Source organism: Bubalus kerabau, chromosome 3, assembly GCF_029407905.1.
Source record: "Bubalus kerabau isolate K-KA32 ecotype Philippines breed swamp buffalo chromosome 3, PCC_UOA_SB_1v2, whole genome shotgun sequence".
Classification (NCBI taxonomy): domain Eukaryota; kingdom Metazoa; phylum Chordata; class Mammalia; order Artiodactyla; family Bovidae; genus Bubalus; species Bubalus kerabau.
In genome coordinates, this window is record NC_073626.1 from 19,641,902 (window position 1) to 19,665,961 (window position 24,060).

General features: G+C 39.7%; 1 protein-coding gene across 2 annotated transcripts in view; it reads right to left on the minus strand.

The window, feature by feature from the left end:
- Positions 1–517: 517 nt before the first annotated feature.
- Positions 518–24,060, minus strand: part of LOC129645527 (cytidine monophosphate-N-acetylneuraminic acid hydroxylase) — a 59,057-nt gene continuing 35,514 nt past the window's right edge. Inside the window, exons 10-16 of one of the 2 annotated variants that reach the window (XM_055570800.1) lie at positions 23,748–23,883; positions 16,553–16,693; positions 11,836–12,010; positions 10,044–10,160; positions 5,185–5,300; positions 2,712–2,808; positions 518–1,749 (exon numbers count right to left, since the gene is read on the minus strand). In XM_055570800.1, coding sequence (XP_055426775.1) covers positions 2,733–2,808; positions 5,185–5,300; positions 10,044–10,160; positions 11,836–12,010; positions 16,553–16,693; positions 23,748–23,883 — 761 coding nt within the window. In that variant the 3' untranslated portion in view covers positions 518–1,749; positions 2,712–2,732. Of the gene's footprint in view, positions 1,750–2,711; positions 2,809–5,184; positions 5,301–10,043; positions 10,161–11,835; positions 12,011–16,552; positions 16,694–23,747; positions 23,914–24,060 lie in introns of both variants that reach the window. The other variant, XM_055570799.1, reaches the window with a different exon arrangement.

A 24,060-nucleotide genomic window follows, 5' to 3' on the forward strand; every position in this document is an offset into this window, starting at 1 on the left:
TCCCTTTTTCCTCCTGCCCTCTCCATGTCATAAAGAAAACCAGCCCCTAGTGCCAAGATTATCTCTGTGGGTTTCCGTTTTCTCCTGATGTTGATAGCAGTGGAGATGGTGGAAAGTGGTTATACTCTGGGTATTTTTTGAAAGTAAAGGTGATGGGATCTGCTGATGCAGTGGATGTTAGGGCAAAGTATAAAGAATGATTTCATAGTTTGGAAGTCATGGAAATGAGATCTGAGATATGAGAGAGGGAAAGAGGGCAGGTAGGGTAGAAAAATGACAGAAGAGGGTGATGTGGACACAACTAGAAAAGAATCTAAGATGACTAAGAAGAGAAGTGAGGACATGCAGGGTCAATGGACTAAAGGTCTTATAATATCAAAGAATTGCTGGAGTCAGGGTATCAGAAGATGATAGCTAGGAAGACAGCATGAAAATAAAGATAGGCTTGGTGTTAAGAAAACATCCATATTTTAAAATAATCTTTTATTTGCTCATCATACACATTTTATCATATATTCATATACTGATACACATTACATTTATTTTTCAGTAATAATTGAAAAATTTACTATATAGCGTAAATCACAAAACATAGGTAGAATGTATGAAGTGAATCAGAGACATCAAATATCATATTATTATCTTTGTAAGAAGTAGATAATCATGAGATTTAAGGAGAATCTTAAATCTTAATCCTCAGAATTAAAGAGGTAGTAAACACAATTAGGAAATCAGTTTTGATGTTCAGATCAATGAGAGGTTTTTGTGTGCTGGAAACATCAATATTAAAATAGAAACGTAGTCAACAATCACATATTCCTAGAGATAGTGTGATAATCACAGGAAAATCATCAAAAACTACAGACATTAACAGAAACAGATAAATTAGTTGTGGATTTTAACCATTGCAACAGTGTTTTCAAGTGTTCAGAAGAGGACTTCTTAATTTTTTCAAGATATAGGTCTTGACTGTTGATTATCCTATTGACCTTGAAAGATTTTTGTCTATAGGACTCACTTTATCATTAGCTAGTGTTCATGTATTTTATTCAAAGATACCACTATTTGTTAGAATTTATAATATACATTAAGTAATAAATTTTGTCACTGAACCAAAATTATTTCAGTCCCAATGAAATTTTACATCTTGGGTAGCCTCTGCAGCCTTGTTTTGGTAAATATATGATTTCAATGAAACTTTTTCAAAAACTGAAAACAGCTCATGAACGCTTCTTACTCAGTTATATTCATGGACTCTATCTGGGGAGTCAAGCTATTAGGGAACAAAATGTATGTTTACATTTTTTTAAAGTTCCATTTTAACCTTTTATCTTTCTTATTTTCTTCTTATAGCCTTTCATTTATCTATTTCTCTCCTTTCTTCTCTTCTTCTAACCCAACATCTGCTCCCCCACCCTTTCTTTTCCTTGTCTTCTAGGAAACCTTTTCTCCTCCTGTTCTACTTCTTCTGTACTTGGATTTACATCTCCTGTTGTCTTTATTTTCCATAGAGAATTTGTTCCTATTGCATTCATGGGTTCTTTTACATAAAATTATGGACAGAATAATTAAAATATTAATAATCTGGCTATGTAGTGATCCAAAAACATAAGATATGTGAACATTTCACAAACACAATATTTGATTATCCATTGCTGATGTCAATAAGGCATAGTCTCTTTGGTATAAGCTTCATGTTCAAGATACAGCATCAATGAATACTTGAATTTTTCATGTAGCTTAGTATCCCTGTGAATTAAAGATATTACTAATGAACAGCAGTATGAAACTCTTTTCAATATTTTTTAAGTTTTTATTGCACTGAGGTGAATTTTTATTTTTAGTTTTTAGTTCAGGTTATATAGTCTATGATGCTTTAAGGTAAGCGAGACTCTAAAGCTGGGCAGTAAACTGAAATGACTCTCCTCCAAACTTTTTATAGATTGGCCCTATGAATGGTTATAGTCCCATAATTCTCCTGTTTCTTTCATAAGGCTGTTATGGTCAACGTTTATTGTACACTTACCATGCGTCACTCACTCTTCTAGAAGGACCTGAGGAATACGACATAACCCCATGAGATAGGTGCTATTATTATGTTCACTTCATAGATGAAAATCTGAGACACAGATTCCCCAAAGGTCACAAAGTAGGTGACAGAACGAAGATTTTAATTCAAGTGGTCAGTTTCCAAGTCTCATGTGTTGACCACCATAGGCCTGCTTCCTTGATAAGGCAACTTGGAAATGCACGCATCAACCTCCCGACAGCTGAGATCTTCATCTCTGCTCCCTTTCATTATACAGATGTCCTTTCACCTATCTTTATTCAGATCTGCTCCATCAGCAAGACCTTGGACTTGGCAATCCCTCATTCAGCTGCCTCCTTACCTTGAACACTTCCCACTTTTTCACAACTACAGAACCTCCTCAGCATCCCCATTGAACCTCCTGACTCTTTGTTCTCCAGGGCCATTCATGCCTCATTCCTGCTTTCCCTTCCTTCTTTACCACACCAGGAGGACCTGCCATCATTCTAATTCATCTTATATTTTACAACCTTTTAACTTTACTCACTCCTTCTGTCTGGATTATTCTATCATCTCTCCCTCCATTTCAGCATATTAAAAATATTCCCCAACCTTCAAATGCCAAAAACAAATGTGATGGGATGGAAATAAATGTGTCTCCCAGATCCACAAGCTGCTTTACCTGGGAGATCTCAGGTCCTCTCTACCCACAGTACATCAGGAAGGACTTCCAGTCAGGTGGTGTTAGGGGGAGTTTTATTTGAAAATGGTTCCAAAACCTGTGAAAGGGATAAAGCAGAAAAATATGTTTTGGAAACGTCCATGCCCATTGTTTTGCCAAGATCTGTCTGGTACCTGGTACTCTGCTCTCCCTGAGACAGCATTTGTTGTACTGTTTCAGATATTCGTGTAGTTTCACATTTCCAGTACATTGAATGCAGTCCCTTAAAATGTGACAACTGTGTCTTATTTTTATTTGTCTGTGATAGGCCTTGCTTTAAGGAATTAGCATATGTAAAATATAGATTTGTATTCTATACACAAAAGCATTAGGACCCAGTATTGGTGAGGGTGCAGGTAAGCAGGCTGGTACACTATTTCTGGGAAGGTGAGCTGGCTTCCTCAGAACAATCTGGCAGATGCATCAAAAGTCTTCAAGCTGCGTGTGTGTTGGATACTAGCAGCTGCACTCCTAGGAATTTATCCTAAGAAACCACTATGAAAGTATGCACGCCACATCAACAAGTTTATTTGCCAAAACATCATTTCAAATAATGAAAAGTTAGAAACTTACAGGGTGCATCAAAGATTGTTCAGTAAACACGTAGGTACAAAAGTATATATAGTACCGTCCTATTTTTATTTTTAAAAAAAGTGCCTGTGATGAAAGATTAACTAGATGTGTGTGTGTTAGTCGTTCAGTCGTGTCTGACTGTTTGTGACCCCATGGACTGTATAGTCCATGGAATTCTCCAGGCTAGAATACTGGAGCGGTTTGCCATTTCCTTTTCCAAAAGGAACTAGATACCAAAATACAAATTGCCTCTCTGGATGGTGGGGTCATTTGTTGTTTTAACTGTTTTTTGTTAAGGAGGGTTTTTTTTTTAAACATTAAAAAAAAAAATTCCTGCAGTAGATATGTATTGGTTTTATGACCAGAAAAATATTTAATAAACTCATAAATCCCATTTTGAGAACAACAAAGATAAATTGGGCTGTGACTGCTTTCCAAGATTTATTATGGAATTCTCTTACACTTACACTTCTCTTACATTTATGACCTGTGTTATCAAAACAATATAACAAAATAGTCTTCAGCATCAGTATCCCAGAAACTTCCAAGTGAAAGTGAAAGACTCTCAGTCGTGTCCGACTCTTTGCAACCCCATGGACTGTATAGTCCATAGAATTCTCCAGGCTAGAATACTGGAGTGGGTAGCCTTTCTCTTCTCTAGGGGATCTTCCCAACCCAAGATGGCATTATTTTTTTAAAGAGAAGTAACCTTCAAATCTCCACCAAAATTGCTACATTTCCTTTTTTTCCAGAACAAGAAGTATAAGTGCTGCTGAAAATGAGCAAAACTTGGAATGTTTTTTAGCAGGTAAAATGTTTGAGGTTGATCTATGTGTCCCAACACTAGGGACCCCAAAGATAAATGAATGAGTAACAATGCAAAGTATATATGTACTAGGATGACATTAAAGAACAACAGCAACAATAACCTCCCCTCCCCAACTATGTGGGATGTTTTATTGAGAACAAATGAAATTACTGAAGTGCTGATGCACTCAGAAATAGGCCTGGGATGATACACATTGTAGTCTGATCAAGTGTTACCTGGGAGAGTGGGTGGAGGGGACAGCAGAAAACAGATACAGTTTTTGGGGAGGTGTGGGCAGGATAGGTTTATTTCTTTTTATGAAAAATCACTTCAAAACATTCAAAAAGAAATAAAAAAGAAAATTCAAGACATGCCTGTGCTTTCGAGCTCAAGGCAGAAACTAGATAGTAGGCTTTGCTTGTTTAAAATTAAATTCCTGAACTTTTCAGAAGGTCAGTGGTAATGATAAGAAAGTATTCTCCCTCTTGCTGTTTATTTTTGTAAATATGAAGATAGCAAGTGGGCCTTCCTGACCCTTAGCTCAGCTAGTCCAACAATAGTCTCAAAGACATATACAGTTTTGCAGTGAGAAACTTGCACGGTTTTAAAGTGTAAGCAGGTAGAGATTCAGAGGGCCATTCCCTTAACCAACTAGCTCACCAAAGTCATGCTCAGAGCTGGGCACTGACAAAATTGTGACATGGAAAATGATTGTTTTCAATGATCAAGTCTTTGCACATAAACAGCCCCTCCTTGTTCCTGTCTCGGCCAGGCACACCCTTTCTCTCTTATAATGCCCTTCCCTTTCCTGTACCAAGAACCACTTTTAAAAGAGACTGAAACACATTTGCATGAATGTAGAAACAGTGACTCTTTAAAATGTTATTTTCCTAACCAGATTCGCTTTTCAACAGATTAACAAAGAAATAAAGCGCTGCTGGTGGAATCGCCCACATCCATCAAAATTTGGGTGCAGAGTCAGCCACTGACTCTGCTTATACCCACAGCATCCTCTGCAGTGGCCTAGGGCACGGCAGGCATTTTCAGACTTACAGATGATGGTATATATCAGGATCTCGCTGGAGCCGGGTTTGGAATCCTATATACAGGTCGTCCCAGAGCAGACCATTCTTCACCACGTGTCTGATGACGTCAACCCGGCTCCGAATCTGAAACAGATAGGGAACAACTAGCAGGAGCGCCCCAGCCAGCACAGAGCTGGTATCGGTATCAACCCCTTGTGTCCCTGAAAGAGGCAGCTGTCTATAAGGCAGGGCTCTGAGAAGTCAAGGAGAAGAGCCTACTGAAGTTGACATCACAGGCTGAGGTAAGTGGGGAGAGGACATCTGAGTGCAGCAGAAATTGAAGGAAAGAAAATAGGAAGTGTATCCGGAGCTGGGGGAGCAGAGTAGAGGGGAGCAGAGTGACAGAGAGCACAGACAGAATCAGATTGCTGGGCTCAAATCCATGGTCTAGCTGTGTGATCCTGGCCACCATTCCGTGCCTCAGTTTCCTCTTCTATAAAATGGAGATAATAGACCATCCCTCAGGGGACCATGGTGAAGATTCACTGAGTCAATGTACATAAAATGTGTAAAACAAGGCCTGCCACTGAGCAAGAGTACCTTAATTCAGTGGCCAAGGCCCTTACCTTTCAAGAATCCCAACTCCTGACACAGGATCTGTTGACTAGTCAAAAGTGCCCAGGGTTAGGAGACAAGCAGAGATGGTTTTGAGTCTCAGGTCAGCACTTACTAATCATGTGACCTTAACCTTGCTAAGCCTCGGTCTCCTGTGTTACTGTTGTGAGAAAAAAAGAGATATTTATGAAATAAAAAAAAAAGCATGAAGTAGTGTGATGGGAAGTTACTAAGGTTGGACATGGTTTTAACACTTCATTAGCATCCTTTTTCAGTATCCGGCATCACATTTTTTCTCCTGACAAATATGCTAATGCCAGTACAGGCAACTTTATCATAAATGACAGAACGATCAGAAGACTGGTGTTTGGGTTTATTTCTCTTTCCCACACCATTTTGACAAAACAGTGACATCCACTGTGAACTGACAAGGCAAACACAGGTCAAAGGATCTCTTATTTGGCCAACAGAGACTCCGAAACATGACTGTGCAGCTTGTCAAGTTGAGGACTGCCCAGCTAAGGTGCAGTATCAAAACCAAATTCCTTGCAGTGGAGGAGAGAAGGTCTTTCGTGATCTTTCAAACTAGAGACAAGCACGTGGAAGAATCAGGCAGGCTTTGAGAAATGTTTGGACTATAAAATGGAAAGGTCTTGGTGGTTTGATTAGATCTGGGAATGAGGAGAAAGGGAAAAGGTGAAAAGCTCGGCTTCTAGCTGGAGTCACTGGTGGGTTGGGAAGAGGGGGCGGAGGCACTAACATTGCCAATGATCAGACAGAAAACAAGAAAGAGCAGTTTTAAGAGAACAACGACGTGTTGAATTTTGAACAATGAGGTACAAGGATTTGGAAATCCAGGTGATATTATCCAGTAGGCAATTAACTCTAATGAATCCAAAGCTAGACAGTGTTGGTGGGAGCTGGGCAAAGTCTGGGCAGGACATACAGGTTTTTGGAGCCATTAGCAGAGAAGTGGTGCTAGCAAATGTGTTCACCCAGATACAGGCTTGAGAAGATGAGTGGGTTGAGCACAGAACCCTGATGGAAAACAGGAGATGTAAGTGGTGGCTGGAGAAAGAGACCCCCAAAGAATACAGAAGAAGAGAAGTTAGGAGGCCTAGTGTCACTGGAGCTGAGAAAGGACTTCTACTTCAAAATGATGGACAGATCCCATGCATAACCTGCCTTCCACCCACTTCTGGATGCAACTGAAGTTGCTGACAAAGCAACTACACAGGTATGAGCCGCCACAATGAAGAAAAAGTGAAGTGAGTCATTGGCAGGAGATTTCAACTAATGAATGTGAACGTGGAAAGCAGCTAGGTGAGTGGCATTAAAGAACAGGCCAGAGGCTGCAGAATCCAGGAGAGTATGAGAAAGGACATTCGGATTTGGAACGAGAAGAGGTAGGTACTGTGGATAACAGCAGGGACACAAAGCACAAAATTAGGTATATGAAACAGTGAGCACCCACTTCCCTAGGCTTACACATGGTTCCAGGGCCAAATACCTTCAGACAGTTCTCTGACGAAATGGAATCAACTTTACAGGAAGAATGAAGGCAGGGAGTGTATTTGTGATGCCTTATCACAAATACAAGGACCTCCACATTTTGATATTTAGGAGCCCCTCAGCCTAATAGCTGGCTCCTCACCTTCATAAACTTAAATGAGTGCTCCCTTGTCCACATACAATCTAGGTTATAGTTCATAGCCTACTCCCTTTTAAAAAACCGAATTGGCCTTCCACATTTATAAATCTAGATATTTCACATGAAAATCCAGATATCCAAGTTTTCTGGAAAATTCAGAGGATCAGCTGGAGCTCAGTAGGGGCTCCTCCCTTCCCATGCTTTCCACTTGACCCAGTCCTCACTCAACTCTACCTAGTTAAAGATCTGCCTGGGGTCCATCTGTGAGCATTTAAGCATGTAACCCCCACCTTCAAGTAAAGCCTGCTGGATAATAGGTCTTACCCATATACAGAGAGCCCTGAGTCAGCTTGAAAAGGTCTTTTTTTTTTTTTGGTAAATATAGACTAATCCCTTGATTCTTAAAAGTCACCACAGTGGAAGGAAGGTCAGCCTGGGATAAGCAGCAGTGCATGCAGCTAGAAGCCAAAGGAGCAATGCCTTCAGGCGTCCGTGGAAAGTGACTGCCACCCAGCATTGTATGTTCAGCAAGCTGTTGTGCAAGATTAGGCAGGAAAATACTTAAAGAGTAGCTCCTGTGCAAACTTTCTTCAGCAGATACCTAAGCAGAAAATACCACAAAGGAGGAAAGCAAAGAAGTGAAGACATGGGTGGGGTCTAGAAGAGGCTGAGGGAGGTCACAGGGTGACAGATTGGCAGCAGACCTAGAGAGGAGCCCATCCAGCCCAGAGCAGGAGCTCCTGAGAGCGCTAGGAGCCAGGCATCTAGGAAAGATGGAGAGTTGGCATGATAGAAAATACATTCATGTGTTTGAAAGGTAGTGAATGCCTCCCCTCCAAAAAAGGCAATATGAGAAGGCTCCAAGTGGCAAGAGATGGAGCTCTTCCAAGGATAACCTATTTAAACAAACCTCAACATACAGAAATATCACTAATATCCTGAGATATAAAAGCACTTGAGTCAAAACAGGGACCACCATGTATGTGGCAGGCACGACGATTTGCCCCATGGTGTGGCAAGTCTCCTCATTTGTATTAAAGAGAGCTGTTGCTAGCTGTATTCAACAGAAGCAATGTGAAAAGCTGTAAAAACAAGCCTTTTTTTTTTTTTTTCAATGATGTATTTTAAGGGAACTTGTGATTTTAAAAATTCCAAAGAAAAATCTCCCTGATGGTTAACAGATACCTTAATTTATAAGTTTCGTTAAGTTCAGATTTAAGAAGCAATGCAGTGGCTAAATACACAGACTCTGCAGTTAGACCCCTTGCTGCTAAAGCCTTCAGCATGATTTACAAGCTGTATGACCTTGGGCAGATTATTGAACCTCTCGGCATGGCATTTTCCTCATCTGTAGGGGAGTATAGTAATATTGATTCATATCATGGTTGTTATATTAAATGACTTAATATTTATGAATCTGTGTTATGTATGTGTTTGGTAAAAAAAAAAAGCAATAAAATATCAGGTTCATTTTGCTTAAGATCAGTGTTTCATGTAGTGTTTTCCTATGTGTGAAAACTCAGTTTTTTAAAACCCCCAAAGCAAGCAGTAGATTATCGGTTTTACCAAAGTTTCATCATAGGATTCTCTTCAACAGCAAGTACTAAACATAAAAATACAAATTCAATTATTAAAATGTAGTTTAAGAACAGGCCTATTATATAAAGGTACATTTGCTGCTGCTGCTAAGTCACTTCAGTCATGTCCCACTCTGTGCAACCCCATAGACGGCAGCCCACCAGGCTCCCCCGTCCCTGGGATTCTCCAGGCAAGAACACTGGAGTGGGTTGCCATTTCCTTTTCCAATGAATGAAAGTAAAAAGTGAAAGTGAAGGTAACTCTATAATTAAGGCATTACACATTTATATGGCACATGTTTAATATGCTTAAGGGCAGACTATACACCCTCCTAATTTATTTAGTGATTCTTACATGTACATAGAATTTAAAATTATAATCCATGCTCATATATATTATGTCATTTGACTATCATAAAAACATTATAAAGTACGAAGAAGCCCCACAGAAGGGGGAGAAAAAAAAAAAAAGACTTGAATGGGGATTCAAAGGCTCATAGTCAGTAATCCTAATCAGCAGGGGTAGGGAACCCATACCAGTCTTGACATTGTGTCCAAAGCCCCAGCTCTTAACATCATGCCTGACTTGGGCTAGGTATCTGCTAAAAGTTGGAACTCAAAATATGCATTGGTTTATGTTGACAGTTTTCTGTAGAAAGCCACCAACAGGGTTTGTTTGCGGAAGGAGACATTGCTGGAGAAAAGGTAAAGGGGCAGACAAAGATCAATGCTTGCAGGTCTGCTAACAGCACAGGCGGGCCAGCTGTTTGGAAGGAAGCAGGTAGAAAAGCCAGTCTTTGCAAATGACTCAAAAAGAAGCAAGTATGGAGTTTAGTTAAAAATATTCTTTCAATACCGGCATATTAGTTGTGACAAATGTAGCATGTTAAAGTAGTATGTTAACATTCTCTGTAGTATCCCTGTGACTTTACTGTAAATCTAAAGTTACTCCAAATTTTTTTTGGAGTAAATTTAAAAATTTATTTATTTAGGAAGGAAGGAAAGAAGGAAGGAAGGAGCATTTCCACTGGTGTTGCTGCTTACTTCCTCATATGGATGTTCCCGGCTTGGTCTTTCTTTTGGAAAGGATAAATCTAGAAAGTCAACCAAATAGTCATATCCTCCAGGAAAAGGGCTGAAGTCTTCATCTGTCTCAATCATCTGTGCAAATGACAACATGGTAAAGGGAAGAAGCATATCAATCTGGTTGTCAAGATCCTCAAAAAATTCTAGAATGTGCAAGCAAATGATAGCAATCAAGTGGAGTAAATATAAAAAGAGGCTTGCCTCTCTGTCTCCTGCTCTCCCTATCACTCTACGTGGCTCTCTAACTCTCTCTTCTCTTTCCTGAATTGAATTCTAATCCTACTCTTCTACACTAGCAAAACTGCTTCATGTCACTAACTTCATTCAAATTTACAGAGAAGGTTATCACTGTCTTAGATATATGTATAATTAGTATACTTAGTAATTAGTAAGTATAATTAGTAATGAGCTATCAAATACCACTGTAGTTTGCAGGCTAAAAGATAAATAAAACGTGGACTGTTTCTCACCATCACCTAGCAGCCAAACATAAAGAGTGTCACTGAAAATTCCAAATATTTTCTCTTTTTCACATTAATCACTCAACTGAAAATCTCATTTAGACCAAAGTTTGTCAGGTCTTCAGGTTTCAATTTTCTAAAAAAATATTTGGGAGCTAATAGAGGCATCAATATTTCATTTTGCTAAGTGAGGACTTAAAACAAATTCTTACATCTACTATTCTTTTATTTCATTAAAGGAAGAATGCTTTCATGCCTCAAAAATAGAAAGGACTAATCTTGGAAGCCTGGCATGCTGCAGTCTATGGGGTCGACAATTTGGCAACTGAACAACAATCTTGGAATAATGACAATTCATCCCAAGAAAAGAGAGTTGACATCTTTGTAACAATACTCACGTGCATACTCATACTTGTTTCATTACTGACCAGCAAAAAGTTTGCACAGCCTGGCACTGACCCTTGGGTAGGTTTTTAGGACTTACTGATTTTGAGAATGCTAAGTATTGTGTGCTACCAAGTATTAATGTTCAGGGGTTGAAAGGTAAACTTGAAACTAGTCCTCACCCCGAGGGTAACCAATCTTTGTTTCCAAGGGTATAATGTTGTCCATTTCCTGATGTGTTCCCTAAACTTTGCTCCCCATGCACAAATTCAGGCACTAAATATAAGTGGGATAAAATATACAGATAAGTGCTGCAGGGATTTCCAGCCCATTTCAGACCTCCTCTTTCTCTTTGACCCCCTGCTTTTCAGGACATATTTTGTTTTTGGATACATCCTCAGTTTTCTGGTGACCAGCTTACAGCATGAACCACTTGAGCCTATAAGCTCTCTGTGTATGTGTCACGGCTAATTTAAGTTCCAGGCTGACCCTGTGGTTGGTGCACCTCACTCCTTACCACGGCTGCAGATAAGAATTACCCACTTCCTGCTGCTACAGGACACCACCTCTCTGGTGGGATCCACCTGCAAGTTTCACAGTTTAAGTAGCTTTTTCCGCCATACAACCACAACACCGCAAAATATCGACAAAACAAAAGCAACTAACACAGGGTGATGGGAAGAAAAAGAATCCTCCCAAAGAGAAACTGAGCTGGACCTCAGACTGCTTCCTACGAAAACATTTTCAAAAAGGGATTGTTTAAGCACATTGTCCCATCGATTCTCTGTGAGGCAAATGGTAGGACTTAAAAAATGCTTATTGAGAAACAAATTGGAATACGAAGGGGTTTTCATATACTTCTATAATACAGGAAAGCAAAGACAAATGGCACTTCATAAGCATACCCTGACCACCAGGTTATAATCCTTAAATCCAGCCCAAGTGAAGTACTCTTTCATCCAGGATGAGTGACGAAATATTTCATCTCCTACAGCAGCATTCAAGATTTTCAAATATGGTCCAAAGTCCCAGGAATCCTTGTAAATTTTAGTCCCCTCCGGAGGCTCAATGATGCCTTTGCTTAAAGACAAAAAGATGAGAGAAGAAGGAAAGAAGACAGCAATAAATAAGGAAGGAAGACAAAAGTTAGCACTTCAATTTCAGCAGTCAATCAGAGGAGCAGCTTTTCGATCATTCAGGTGGTACCCAGGGGTCCCACAGAAGTGCCTTGGGGGACACCTCCCCAGCCTTAATGAGAATAGCTCCTGTTAATTGTTTAGTGTGATGGCTCTCGAAGTCAATACATTTAAAGATAAAAGTCCTTGTCTGGAAAAAAAAAATTGGAAAGCCACTGATGTGGACCCTTTCAGCTCAAATCACTAAATTATGGGAATGTTGAATATAATATGGTCATGTTGATTTTGTAGAAGCCTGCTCACACCTGCCCTGCCCCCCCCCACCTCCACTAGAATATAAGTTTGATGAGAGCAGCATCCGTGATTGGCACACAGAAAGTGTTAGTCGTGTCCACCTCTTTGCTACTCCATGGACTATAGCCTGCCAGGCTCCTCTGGCCATGGGATTTCCCAGGTAAGAATACTGGAGTGGGTTGCCATTCCCTTCTCCAGGGGATCTTCCTGACCCAGGGATTGAACCCTGGTCTCCTGCTTTGCATGCAGATTCTTTATTGTCTGAACCACCAAGGAAGCCCAGCCATAGAAGGGGTCCCACAAACATTTGTTGAACATAGGAATGACTTTAGCCTGTCCTAGAGATATACCCATAATTTTGTGTCTCTAATATATGGTCATCTTTCTGTACTAATCAAAGCTGACAGGGCAACTCTACCTGGAAACCCAGTCAGCAATATGGATGACAGTTCTCTGACATTCCTAAACCTGTCCATCCAATGTGAGGATGGATCATTGCATGGGACATGGAAACTCGAATCCAGGCAATAGAATAGAATGTGATCAGGATGAGGGAATGGTGATGAGGAAATGGGCACCTGGCTGGTAGAGATTAGGCAACTCTGTGGCACTTCTCAAAACAACACTTTTAGTCCATTGTTTGACCAAAGCTAGAAATGCACTGGTTTTGGTAATAAATTACTTGTCAAATCCTACAGTTTCTAACTTTTAAATGAATCTCAAATTTGCTTCCTCAACTCCTCGCCTCATCTCAGTTTATAGCCTCACTAATCTCTTGCTAGCTAGAGCCTCAGCCTCCCAGTTGGCCTTCCTGACTCCAGTTTTTCCCACTGTGGCCTCTTCCCCCAGGAAATGCTCCTCTGCAAACTGAAATGGGTTTTTAAAAAAAAAAAACAAAACAATGCAGTAATGTTCCTTTCTCACTTTATAACTTTCTCAAGCTCTCCTTACTCACAGGCAAGTTCCTTGGACTGTTTTGCAAATTCTTTCTAGCCCTGGCTGGATACGGAATTCCTGTCTCACCCTTTCCTTCCCCTTTCACTTACCGCCCCTACACTGGGGTGGATTTGACTTCATGAGGGAAGGACCTCTTCACAGCTGTTTGCCTGTACCTACTATGATGCCAGGTTTATAGAAGGAGCTCAGTAAGTCCTTTCTGAATGAATGGCATACTATTCACTTACTCAAAGAAAATATATTTACTAACACAACATTGTAAATCTACTATATTTTCAATAGAAACATTTTTTTAGAAAACAAACAAAAAAACAAACTATCTGCATTCACCAAACTCATGACATTATTTGCACCTCCCTTCTCCAGCACGTGCCAGAATCTCAATCTCTCTCACTCTCTTAATTACTTTCTGAAACCTCCTCCTGGTTTCTAAGGCACAAATGCCTTCCTGGACACATTTACTGTTCTCTCCTGCCCCCTCCCACCCTCACAAGAAGGCAGAGTTAAGCACTTAGTCTCCCTATATCCCTTACTCTGTGTCTTACAATTGAGAATCCAACAATAATCAATCCTCTTGTTACCCAGGATGCTTAGGTGTGACTTGATGATACAAATGCAGATTCCTGGGCTCTGCCTCCTATCTACCCAATCAGAACCTTAGAGGGTGGAACCCAAGGAGCTGCAGTTATCCAAGTGACTGGAGTTATTCTGATGTGCTTTCAAGTTTGAGAATTATTACCATAGAAGACATTTAGGGAACTGGAGAGAGAGGATGGAGAATTCTGCAAATGCCAAAAGCCAGACTCTTGAATGCCCTGCTAAAACCTGAAATAATTAAAAACTTCTCTCACCCCTGATCTAGAGAATACAAACTGCTTTTACCCTTGACATACGGGGAGATTCTAAGGAATTTTAAGCAGGGAAGGGGACAGAGTTTTACATTAAAAAAAAGTATCTTTGGCAGCAAGGCAGAGTAGGGACTTTCAAACTCCTTGCCTGTGATCCCAGTAAGAATTCTATTTTACATCAGGACTCCCACATACCATGGGCACCTGTGAGACAAAAGTTTCCTGAAATAATACTATCCCTTGGTATGTGTATTTGGGCAATGTACTCAGGTCTATTTGATTTTACTCTATTACATTTTTAAAAAATCCTGGTTGTGGTTAATGCCACTGATTTTTCAACCCACCAGTGGATTGTGAGCAGTATAGGATCAGGATGTGCTGAAGAATGGATCAGAGGAGAGGTTCAGGGGCCACTGCAGGAATCTAGGTGAAAAATTGTGAGAGGCTAAAGTCACAACGGAAGAACAAGAGTAATGGATTTGTAAGAGATTTATGCAGCAGAATTGACTAGATGTGGCAACCAGTTGGGTATGGGAGGTTACAAAAGGTCATAATCAGCTGCCTGCACGACTCGTGCCAACTTTGCAAAGGTAAGGCCCAAGAGAGGGGTGTGCTTTTGGTGTGTCCAGATTTCCAACACATTTAGTCCATTTCTAAATAAAGGTGAGGAACTAACAGTTTCATTTGGCTCAAAACAAGTATTTGTAAGGGGCTTCCTAGTGGCACAGTGGTAAAGCATTCCCTGGGTTGGGAAGATCCCCTGGAGAAGGAACTAGCAACCCACTTCAGTATTCTTGCCTGGAAAATTCCATAGACAGAGGAACCTGACGGGCTACAGTCCATGGTGCTGCAAAGAGTTAGACGTGATGGAGCAACTGAGCACACATGCAAGTATTTGAAAAATCTAGGCCTGAGACATCAAGGTTCCTGAACGGCACTCCCAGTGCGCTGTTTCCTGTTCAAATGTACAGTCTATGGAATTGGCAGTTGGGTAGACTGGTTCCAAATAGGAAAAGGAACATGTCAAGGCTGCATATTGTCACCTGCTTATTTAACTTATATGCAGAGTACATCATGAGAAACGCTGGGCTGGAAGAATCACAAGCTGGAATCAAGATTGCCGGGAGAAATATCAATAACCTCATATATGCAGATGACACCACCCTTATGGCAGAAAGTGAAGAACTAAAGAGCCTCTTGATGAAAGTGAAAGTGGAGAGTGAAAATGTTGGCTTAAAGCTCAACATTCAGAAAACGAAGATCATGGCATCTGGTCCCATCACTTCATGGCAAATAGATGGGGAAACAGTGGAAACAGTGTCAGACTTTATTTGGGGGGCTCCAAAATCACTGCAGATGGTGACTGCAGCCATGAAATTAAAAGACGCTTATTGCTTGGAAGGAAAGTTATGACTAACCTAGATAGCATATTGAAAAGCAGAGACATTACTTTGCCAACAAAGGTCCATCTAGTCAAGGCTATGGTTTTTCCAGTGGTCATGTATGGATGTGAGAGTTGGACTGTGAAGAAAGCTGAGTGCCAAAGAATTGATGCTTTTGAACTTTGGTATTGGAGAAGGCTCTTGAGAGTCCCTTGGACTGCAAGGATATCCAAACAGTCCATTCTAAAGGAGATCAGCCCTGTGATTTCTTTGGAAGGAATGATGCTAAAGCTGAAACTCCAATACTTTGGCCACCTCATGCGGAGAGTTGACTCATTGGAAAAGACTCTGATGCTGGGAGGGATTGGGGGCAGGCAGAAAAGGGGATGACAGGGGATGAGATGGCTGGATGGCATCACCAACTTGATGGACGTGAGTTTGAGTGAACTCCGGGAGATGGTGATGGACAGGGAGGCCTGGTGTGCTGCGATTCATGGGGTCGCAAAGAGTCGGACACGACTGAGCGACTGAACTGAACTGAACTGAACTGAATTAATGCTCATATTAAAACTAACTCTCAGGCTCATTGTTTTTCACTTTGAGCTGTATCAATTATCTTTCAAAGAAAAAACTTCCTTACTCTTTATCTTCAAGGAAGGTTCTGAGATGAGGAAAACACTTGGGTTAACTATTATATAGGATGAGAAAATTATTTATAGTACTGAGAAAAAAATTCAATCTTTTATCCCCTAGATTTGAAAGATACTTATTTAATAGTTTTTTATTTGAATGGTAAGACTTCTATTTTAAAAAGTGATGTGTGGATATTAATTCATGACAAGTTCAGGATGCTACTCAAAAAAAAACCACAAAACAAAAAGCCTTAATATTCCTACAAATCGGGACCTACCAAGAGGCCATAAGTATGTCCTTTATTTTCTCGTAAAATTGAAAAAAAAAAATCCCTGAATCATTTTTATTCTCTATTAAGTATTTAAGCCAAACCTGTCTGTTGGATCCTTTAGCATCCTTCCCAGATCAAGAGTGGCTCCAGGTCGCGGTGTCCATGTTAACACATCAGAATTTTTCTTGATAAGATTGTTGAGTTCATCTGGGTCATTTTTGATGTTTGTTTCCTTAATGTACCTGAGAAATAAGGACATTCCCATGTCAGAAAGTTTATTCTCAGTTGAAATTCTGATTAGAACAATGACAGAATTTTTATTTGTTTCTTCTTCTTTCATACTTCCCAATCCCCCTCTACTTACCTCAGGAAAAATAAAGACTATATTTAGGCTAATGTTCCTAATTAGGGAAGAGCTGTTAGTCAAAGAAGGTTGCACTTATAGCTTGTTTTTAAGTAATAATCACATAGTGATTGGAATTGAAGTTAGATAGAGTGAGATTATTATAAAGGGGTGGGAATAGCACACTCATATTTAATTTTTCCCAGTTTTTTTTAAATTGAGGTATAGTTATTTACTGTGGTGTTGGAGAAGACTCTTGAGAGTCCCTTGGACTGCAAGGAGATCCAACCAGTCCATTCTGAAGGAGATCAGCCCTGGGATTTCTTTGGAAGGAATGATGGCTAAAGCTGAAACTCCAGTACTTTGGCCACCTCATGCGAAGAGTTGACTCATTGGAAAAGACTCTGATGCTGGGAGGGATTGGGGGCAGGAGGAGAAGGGGATGACAGAGGATGAGACGGCTGGATGGCACCACTGACTTGATGGACTGAGTCTCAGTGAACTCCAGGAGTTGGTAATGGACAGGGAGGCCTGGCGTGCTGCGATTCATTGGGTCGCAAAGAGTCGGACACGACTGAGCGACTGATCTGATCTGATAGTTATTTATAATAGTGTGTTAGTTTCAGGTGTATAGAATATTGGCTTGTTTTATTGTATTTAATATTAATTAAATATGGTGGTGGTGGCAATTTAGTCGCTAAGTTGTGTCTGACTCTTGCAACCTCATGGACTGTAGCCTGCCAGTCTCCTCTATCCATGGGATTCTCCAGGCAAGAATACTGGAGGAGCCTCTTCCCAGCTTTAGGAGAAAGTCTGATAAATCTTTCCAACCCCTTCCACCATGTAAGTTTATATTAAAAAAGATAGGCATCTATGAACCACGTAGCAGGCCCTCAGTAGACACTAAGTCTGCCAGCACATTGATCTTAGACTTTCCAGGCTTCAGATGTGTGAGAAATGAATTTCTGTGTTTTATAAACCCCCCCCCCCAAAAGTCTTTCCAATTAAAACCATTAAAATCCACTGGTTAGAAAACAGCACACACACATCCACGGTCATAGCCCCTCCTGAGATCTAGTTTCTCATTGTGTTATTGATCAGAGCTGAGTATCTCCCAAATTTAATTACAAACCACAGTCTTTCTGGAAAAGTTCTAAGTCATCAATTTCAATGTTATTTGGGAAGGTAATCGTGGTGGTGCTGGAGTCAAAAAAGAGAGATTCAGAGAAACAGGCTTTGTCACTGTATGTCATCAGACATGGGTGACCCAAGCATTTTTGTTAAAGGGAATTTTACTTTCTTGGCGACCTAGACTGGATAGATATTTTCAGCCAGATATACAGACATATGTAAGCACTGCAATTTCATAGCTCCAAGGTGACTTACATTATTTATGATCTTGGGATCAATTTTGCAGACATGAGTAAAGATGTCTGTCCAGCCAAAGATGTCTAAGTACTTCCTTCCTGCACACGTGACTGTCCTTCCACTGGCAGAGCCCTCAGTTTGAGGCAGTGTCACCTCTTGGTCTCATTTTCTCCCTACCTCTCATCTCAAAATGATTCATTACCTGGTTTCCTTGCCTCCTGAGAAACATGCCACTATCAGATTACTCTTCCTAAAACACAATGTGTGGTGTTCACAAAATTCTTTAACTTCTTTGTCTCCACCTCTAAAATAATAATAAAATTAATACACACTCAGATGCCACCCTCTGAGGGGTATTGTGAGTACCAAGGGTAACATTTGCCAACCACTAATACCAGAACAATGGCTTGTAATCACTTTAAATGCCAGCATCATGTTAAGTGGTCAAGTGTCCCCATTGGTAAGAAACCATCATATCCAGTTCTTCAGGTTCTCACAATGCAACTTCCTTGATATTTCTAGAATCTGAATTCTCTTCTCAGTCTCCAATGTTTTTCATCAATCCTTCGAGATTGTTGTATGATTTTCAAACTGGTCTCCAGGATCGACATTCCTATCTCCCTTCCCACCATACCTACAGCCTAACCTCCCTGGTGCACATCTGATCATGTCTCTGCTCATCAGACCCCTTTACTGGGTTGCTCATTCTTAAGGATCAATCCAAGTCATGTTTGAGTGGCACATAGTGGTGTTCACTGTCTGGTCCCCTCTGTTCCCTCCTCCCCGCTTCCTCAAACACCTGCCTCCATCCCCTACCCTGAACTGCAGTCACTCATCTCAGCATCTTTCTATCTTTGTTGGTCAGGGTTTACTCATACTTCAAAACTTTGTTTCAATCATCCCATCCATAGTTTCCAACAGTCATTTTCGGACTCCCACCTCTATCCCACTGCCTTCAGAACATGCATGTACCACAGCATTTACCATTCTACATTATCACTGTTTTTCTCTTCCAACTCTGAAGACAATCATTTCATGCCTGGTTCTCCAGCACCAAGAACATGCTGCTCAATAGATGAATGAATGAATGATCAACAATATTGATCAAAAGAAATTATTATTTAGCGTTAGACCAGTCTATCTGAAAACATTTGGAAGATGTGAGACAGCTACATAATATCAACAAGAAGTAATAAAGGGAACACATCAGCAATAGGACATACTAATTGATAAGACACATGTAGCTATGTCACCAGACAACATAGAACTTCAAAATGAAAGCAGTCAGGTTTTAGTGATGAGACACATGAAGCCCAGAAAAAAAAAAAAAAAAATTGGTCCTAATAAGTGGTAGTAGGGAAGAGCCTAAACTCCATGAACACTATTTCTCCTATTGTACTCTGAAGCCTCAGTTGATGAGAAATTATGGTCAGTACTTACAGGATTTTGCCATAAAAATGAATCTCAAGGACTATTTCTTTACTACCCGACAAATTTACAGATAAATGTACTCTGAGTAGAATGACACAAGCATTCCCTGTCTGCTTATGGGAAGTCCCTGCCCTTTGTACACAAAATGCTCTAGTTACTGATCATAACGGGGATCTTATGGCACTGGAGTTTGCTCATAAAGACACTATTTTCATTAACGGCTGAGTAACTGTGTGATGAAATAGGTGCTCTGTATAACTGACAGAATCTTGTAAAAAAATTAAAATATAACATTTTAACATTTAAAATAATAAAGCTATGCTTCAAGATTTACTAAATGAATAAATTGTATATTTTGTTTCTTTCAAAGGGTTGTGACTCATATAAAATGTGCATATATTAAGATATGCGTTGTCTTACAAATATGATCTAAATAAACATATAGCTTTAATTAACATGGCTGAGGTGTTAAGAATAACTGTTTAGGTTTTTTAATTTTTAAGATTACTTAGATCCAATTTTTGGAGTGCTTGGGGTGATCAACTCTACGAATTTTAACAGATGTGTAGATCTGTGCAACTACCACCGCAGTCAGGACACAGAGCAGTTCTCTCTGCTCTATACTCTGTTCTCTCAAAACTCCCTCGTGTTGGCCCGTCAGTCAAACTCTCCCCTCAGCCCAGCCCTTGGCAACCACCAATCTGCTCTCCATCCAGTAGTTTTGCCTTTTCTGGAATGTCATATAAGTGGAATCACACCATTTGTAATCTTTTGAGGCTGACTTCTTTCGCTTAGCATGATGCCTTTGAGATTCGTCTATGTTGTTGTATATATCAACAGCTATCTATTTTGTATTGCATTTATAGTGTGGATATACTATGGCTTGTTTATCCATTCACCTGTTGAAGGATATTTGAGTTGATCTGGTAATTATGAATAGAACTACCATTAATATTTGTGTGTAGTTTTTGTGTTCGATAAAAGTTTAGTTTCTCTAGGGTAATTACCCATGAATGGAACTTCTGGATTGTATGATAAATGTGTATTTAAAGAAACAGTCAAACTGATTTCCAGATAGCTGTATCATTTTGAATTCTCAACAGCAATGTCTGAGAAGTCTTATTGTTCTGTATCTTTGTCATAATTGGATAGTGGTAATCTTTCATTAAATTTTATTAATTTTCATTCTTATTTATTAATTTTAATTTTATTGATTTTAATGATATTAAGATTTTATTAATAACTTTTATTACTTTTAATTCTTATTTCATTGCAGTTTTAATCTGTATTCTCTAATGGCTGATGATATAGGCACATCATTTCTTATGCCTATTTGCATCAATATATCTTCTTTGGTGAAATATCTATTTAAATATTTTGCCCATTTATTTTTTAGTTCTTTGCTTCCTTACACTGAATTTTGAAAGTTAATTATATATTTTAAACACAAATTGTTAATCAGATATATGACTTGCAAACATTTTCTCACAGTCTGCAGCTTGTCATTTTACTCCCTTAGTAGTGTCTTTCACAGAGTAAACATTTTAATTTTGATAAAGCCCAACATATTAAAATTTTCACTGAACTGATTGTGCTTTGGTGTCATATCTAAGAAGCCTTTGCTTAACCCAAGCTCATGCAGATTTTCTCCTATATCTTCCTCTGAAAGTTTCATAGTTTTATATTTACATTTTTATTTATGACCCATTTAGACTTATTTTGGGGGATACAGTGTGGGGTTTACACTGAGGTTCATTTTTTGAACATGAATGTCCAATTGTTCAAATAACATTCATTGAAAAGACTATCCTTTCCCTGTTGAATGGTTTTTGTACCTTTGTCAAAAATCAAATGGCTATATGTAGGTGGGTCTATTTTCAGGTTCTATTTCACTGACCTATGTGTTTATCCCCTCATCAATATCATGCTGTCTTGATTTCTGTAGTTTTATAGTGAGTCTTACAATTGGGTAGTGTGGTTCCTCCACAAGTGTCCCTCTAGAGTCATTTTCCTTTTATCTGTATAACTTTCTTTGGCATTTCTCTTAAAGGAGCTCTTCTTGTAATGAATTGTCTTCGTTTTCCTTTCATCTGGGAATGTTTTTATCTTACCTTCATTCTTGAAGGATATTTTCATTGGATATAGAATCTGTGTTGACCGTTCTTTTTTTCCTTGCTGCTGCTGCTGCTGCTAAGTCGCTTCAGTCGTGTCCGACTCTGTGCGACCCCAGAGACGGCAGCCCACCAGGCTCCCCTGTCCCTGGGATTCTCCAGGCAAGAACACTGGAGCATTTCCTTCTCCATTTCCTTCTCCAATGCACGAAAGTGAAAAGTGAAAGTGAAGTTGCTCAGTCGAGTCTGACTCCTAGCGACCCCATGGACTGCAGCCTACCAGGCTCCTCTGTCCATGGGATTTTCCAGGCAAGAGTACTGGAGTGGGGTGCCATTGCCTTCCTCGGTTAGCACTTCAAAAATACTATTTTACTACCTGCTAGTCTTCATAGTTGATGACTAGAAATCCAGTTACTTGAATTCTTCCATGAATACAATGCATTCTTTTTCTCTGCCCGTATTTCTGTTTTTCCACAGATACAGACTGTCTCTCTACCTTTCTAAGCCACCCGGTCCATTCTTAACCTTTCAGGCAAAGATCCCTTTTTTGGATCCCCTGCAAAACAGTTATTTTCTTCTCACATTTTCCATAATAGATTAAAACACTTCAAATGTCTGTTATTTTATCTAATTCCTCTTCTCTGGTCAAGCCTTAGACCAAAAGGTCATCCCTAAGGATGCTTAACTTATCTGCCTTCAGACTATAAGGTTTAAGATGAAACACATAACATGAAGCCAAATAAGGAAATCCTCTGGGTCTTGGATTCATTTTGATATTTGGCAAAACTAATACAATTATGTAAAGTTTAAAAATAAAATAAAATTAAAAAATAAATAAATAAATAAATTCAAGCTCAGAAATACTTCCTCACTGTCCTGACTTTAATATTCTCCGGTGTCATGTGATAAACATCTCTATCAATTTTTACTTTTCCCTTGAGTGACCCATAGCTTAGAACATGAAAGTAATAGAATGACACCCTGTTTCACCTTCTCCAGCAGACTCTCTCAGATTGATCTTGGACATGCTTTCTCTTTACATCTTTTAACAGATGCTCATCACTGTTCAAGACAGTGTGGAGTGCAAAATATCACCACAGTCCAGTTCCTCAGTTCTTGGGTATTTCCATATAGTGTGATGTGTGAGAGCTGTAAATGGCAGCAAAATCTTTGTCTCTGCTCCTTTTCCCATTGTTTAAAGGACAGAACTGATGTTCAGCCAGGAGGCATAATAGTTGCTAAAATATTGAAATGGTTCAGTGCCATTTGGTTCAGAGCTGCCTCTCTGACTGTCCTTCTTGCTCTTCCAGTCATCTGACCCTCCCCTGGGATCTCCTGGCCCTTTCTCCTGACACCAAGCAATCAGAACAGATACCAGGTAATGCTGGATCAGGTCTAGAGACTCTGCTCCTCCAAACTTCATGTGACCATTAAAATGAAAACCTTCAAACATTCTCAAAGAAAACTCACTGGCCTCCAAAAAATACACTTGAAAAACAAGATCTAGAAGTTATGCTGCTGCAAGAGAAATCCTTTCAGACACTCAAAAATGAGACTATAACTTGATAATGATACAGTCTCTATTCTGAGATATAGTGTGGTGTAGAGAAAAGAGCTCCAGAGCTAAGCACACCAGGATTCATTTCTTAACTCCAGTGTTTCCAACAGAGTGATTTGGGCAAATCTCTTAGCCCCTGAGTTTCAACCAACTTGAATAGGCATAATGATACCTACCTTACAGTGTCATTGAGAAAACTAAACGACTTGATTAAATGCCCCAGTTCAATTTCTAGTGTATACTGAATACATATAACTTGCCTTTATCCTTTCCAGGATCCTTCTGGACAAAAATCTATCTGGATTAACTCGAGCTGCCAAGCATTGCTTTCATTCATGCTCTCTGTTCTCAGGCAGCCTGTTAAATAAACTCCAGATTTCTACCAATTATTCTCTCTCATTCCGTGTTGCATTTACAACTAAATCATTCATCCCAGAATACATTAACTCGTGTGTAAATACGTTATACAAAATGTCCAGCCATACTTGTCTGAGGGGTGGGATTCCACAAAATACCCAGCAAAGGGGCAATAAATTCGGGGTTGTAGGTCCTTCACCAGCCGAGCCTTGTAGTTCAGGAGTTTCTTCCTTTCTGTTTTAATGAACTGGGCTTTCCATTCCTCTGGAATGACAGTGTTTGGATTAGTCTCCTCTGTTCAGAAATCAGAGAAAAACAGAAGCTCTAGTAGAGAAATCTTTCAGGAGATAAAAATTGACAGCTGACACTCAGATGTAGACCAAAACTCTTTGTCATTAGTGGTTTTATTATGCAAATCTCATTTGGTTACTAGGAAAACGT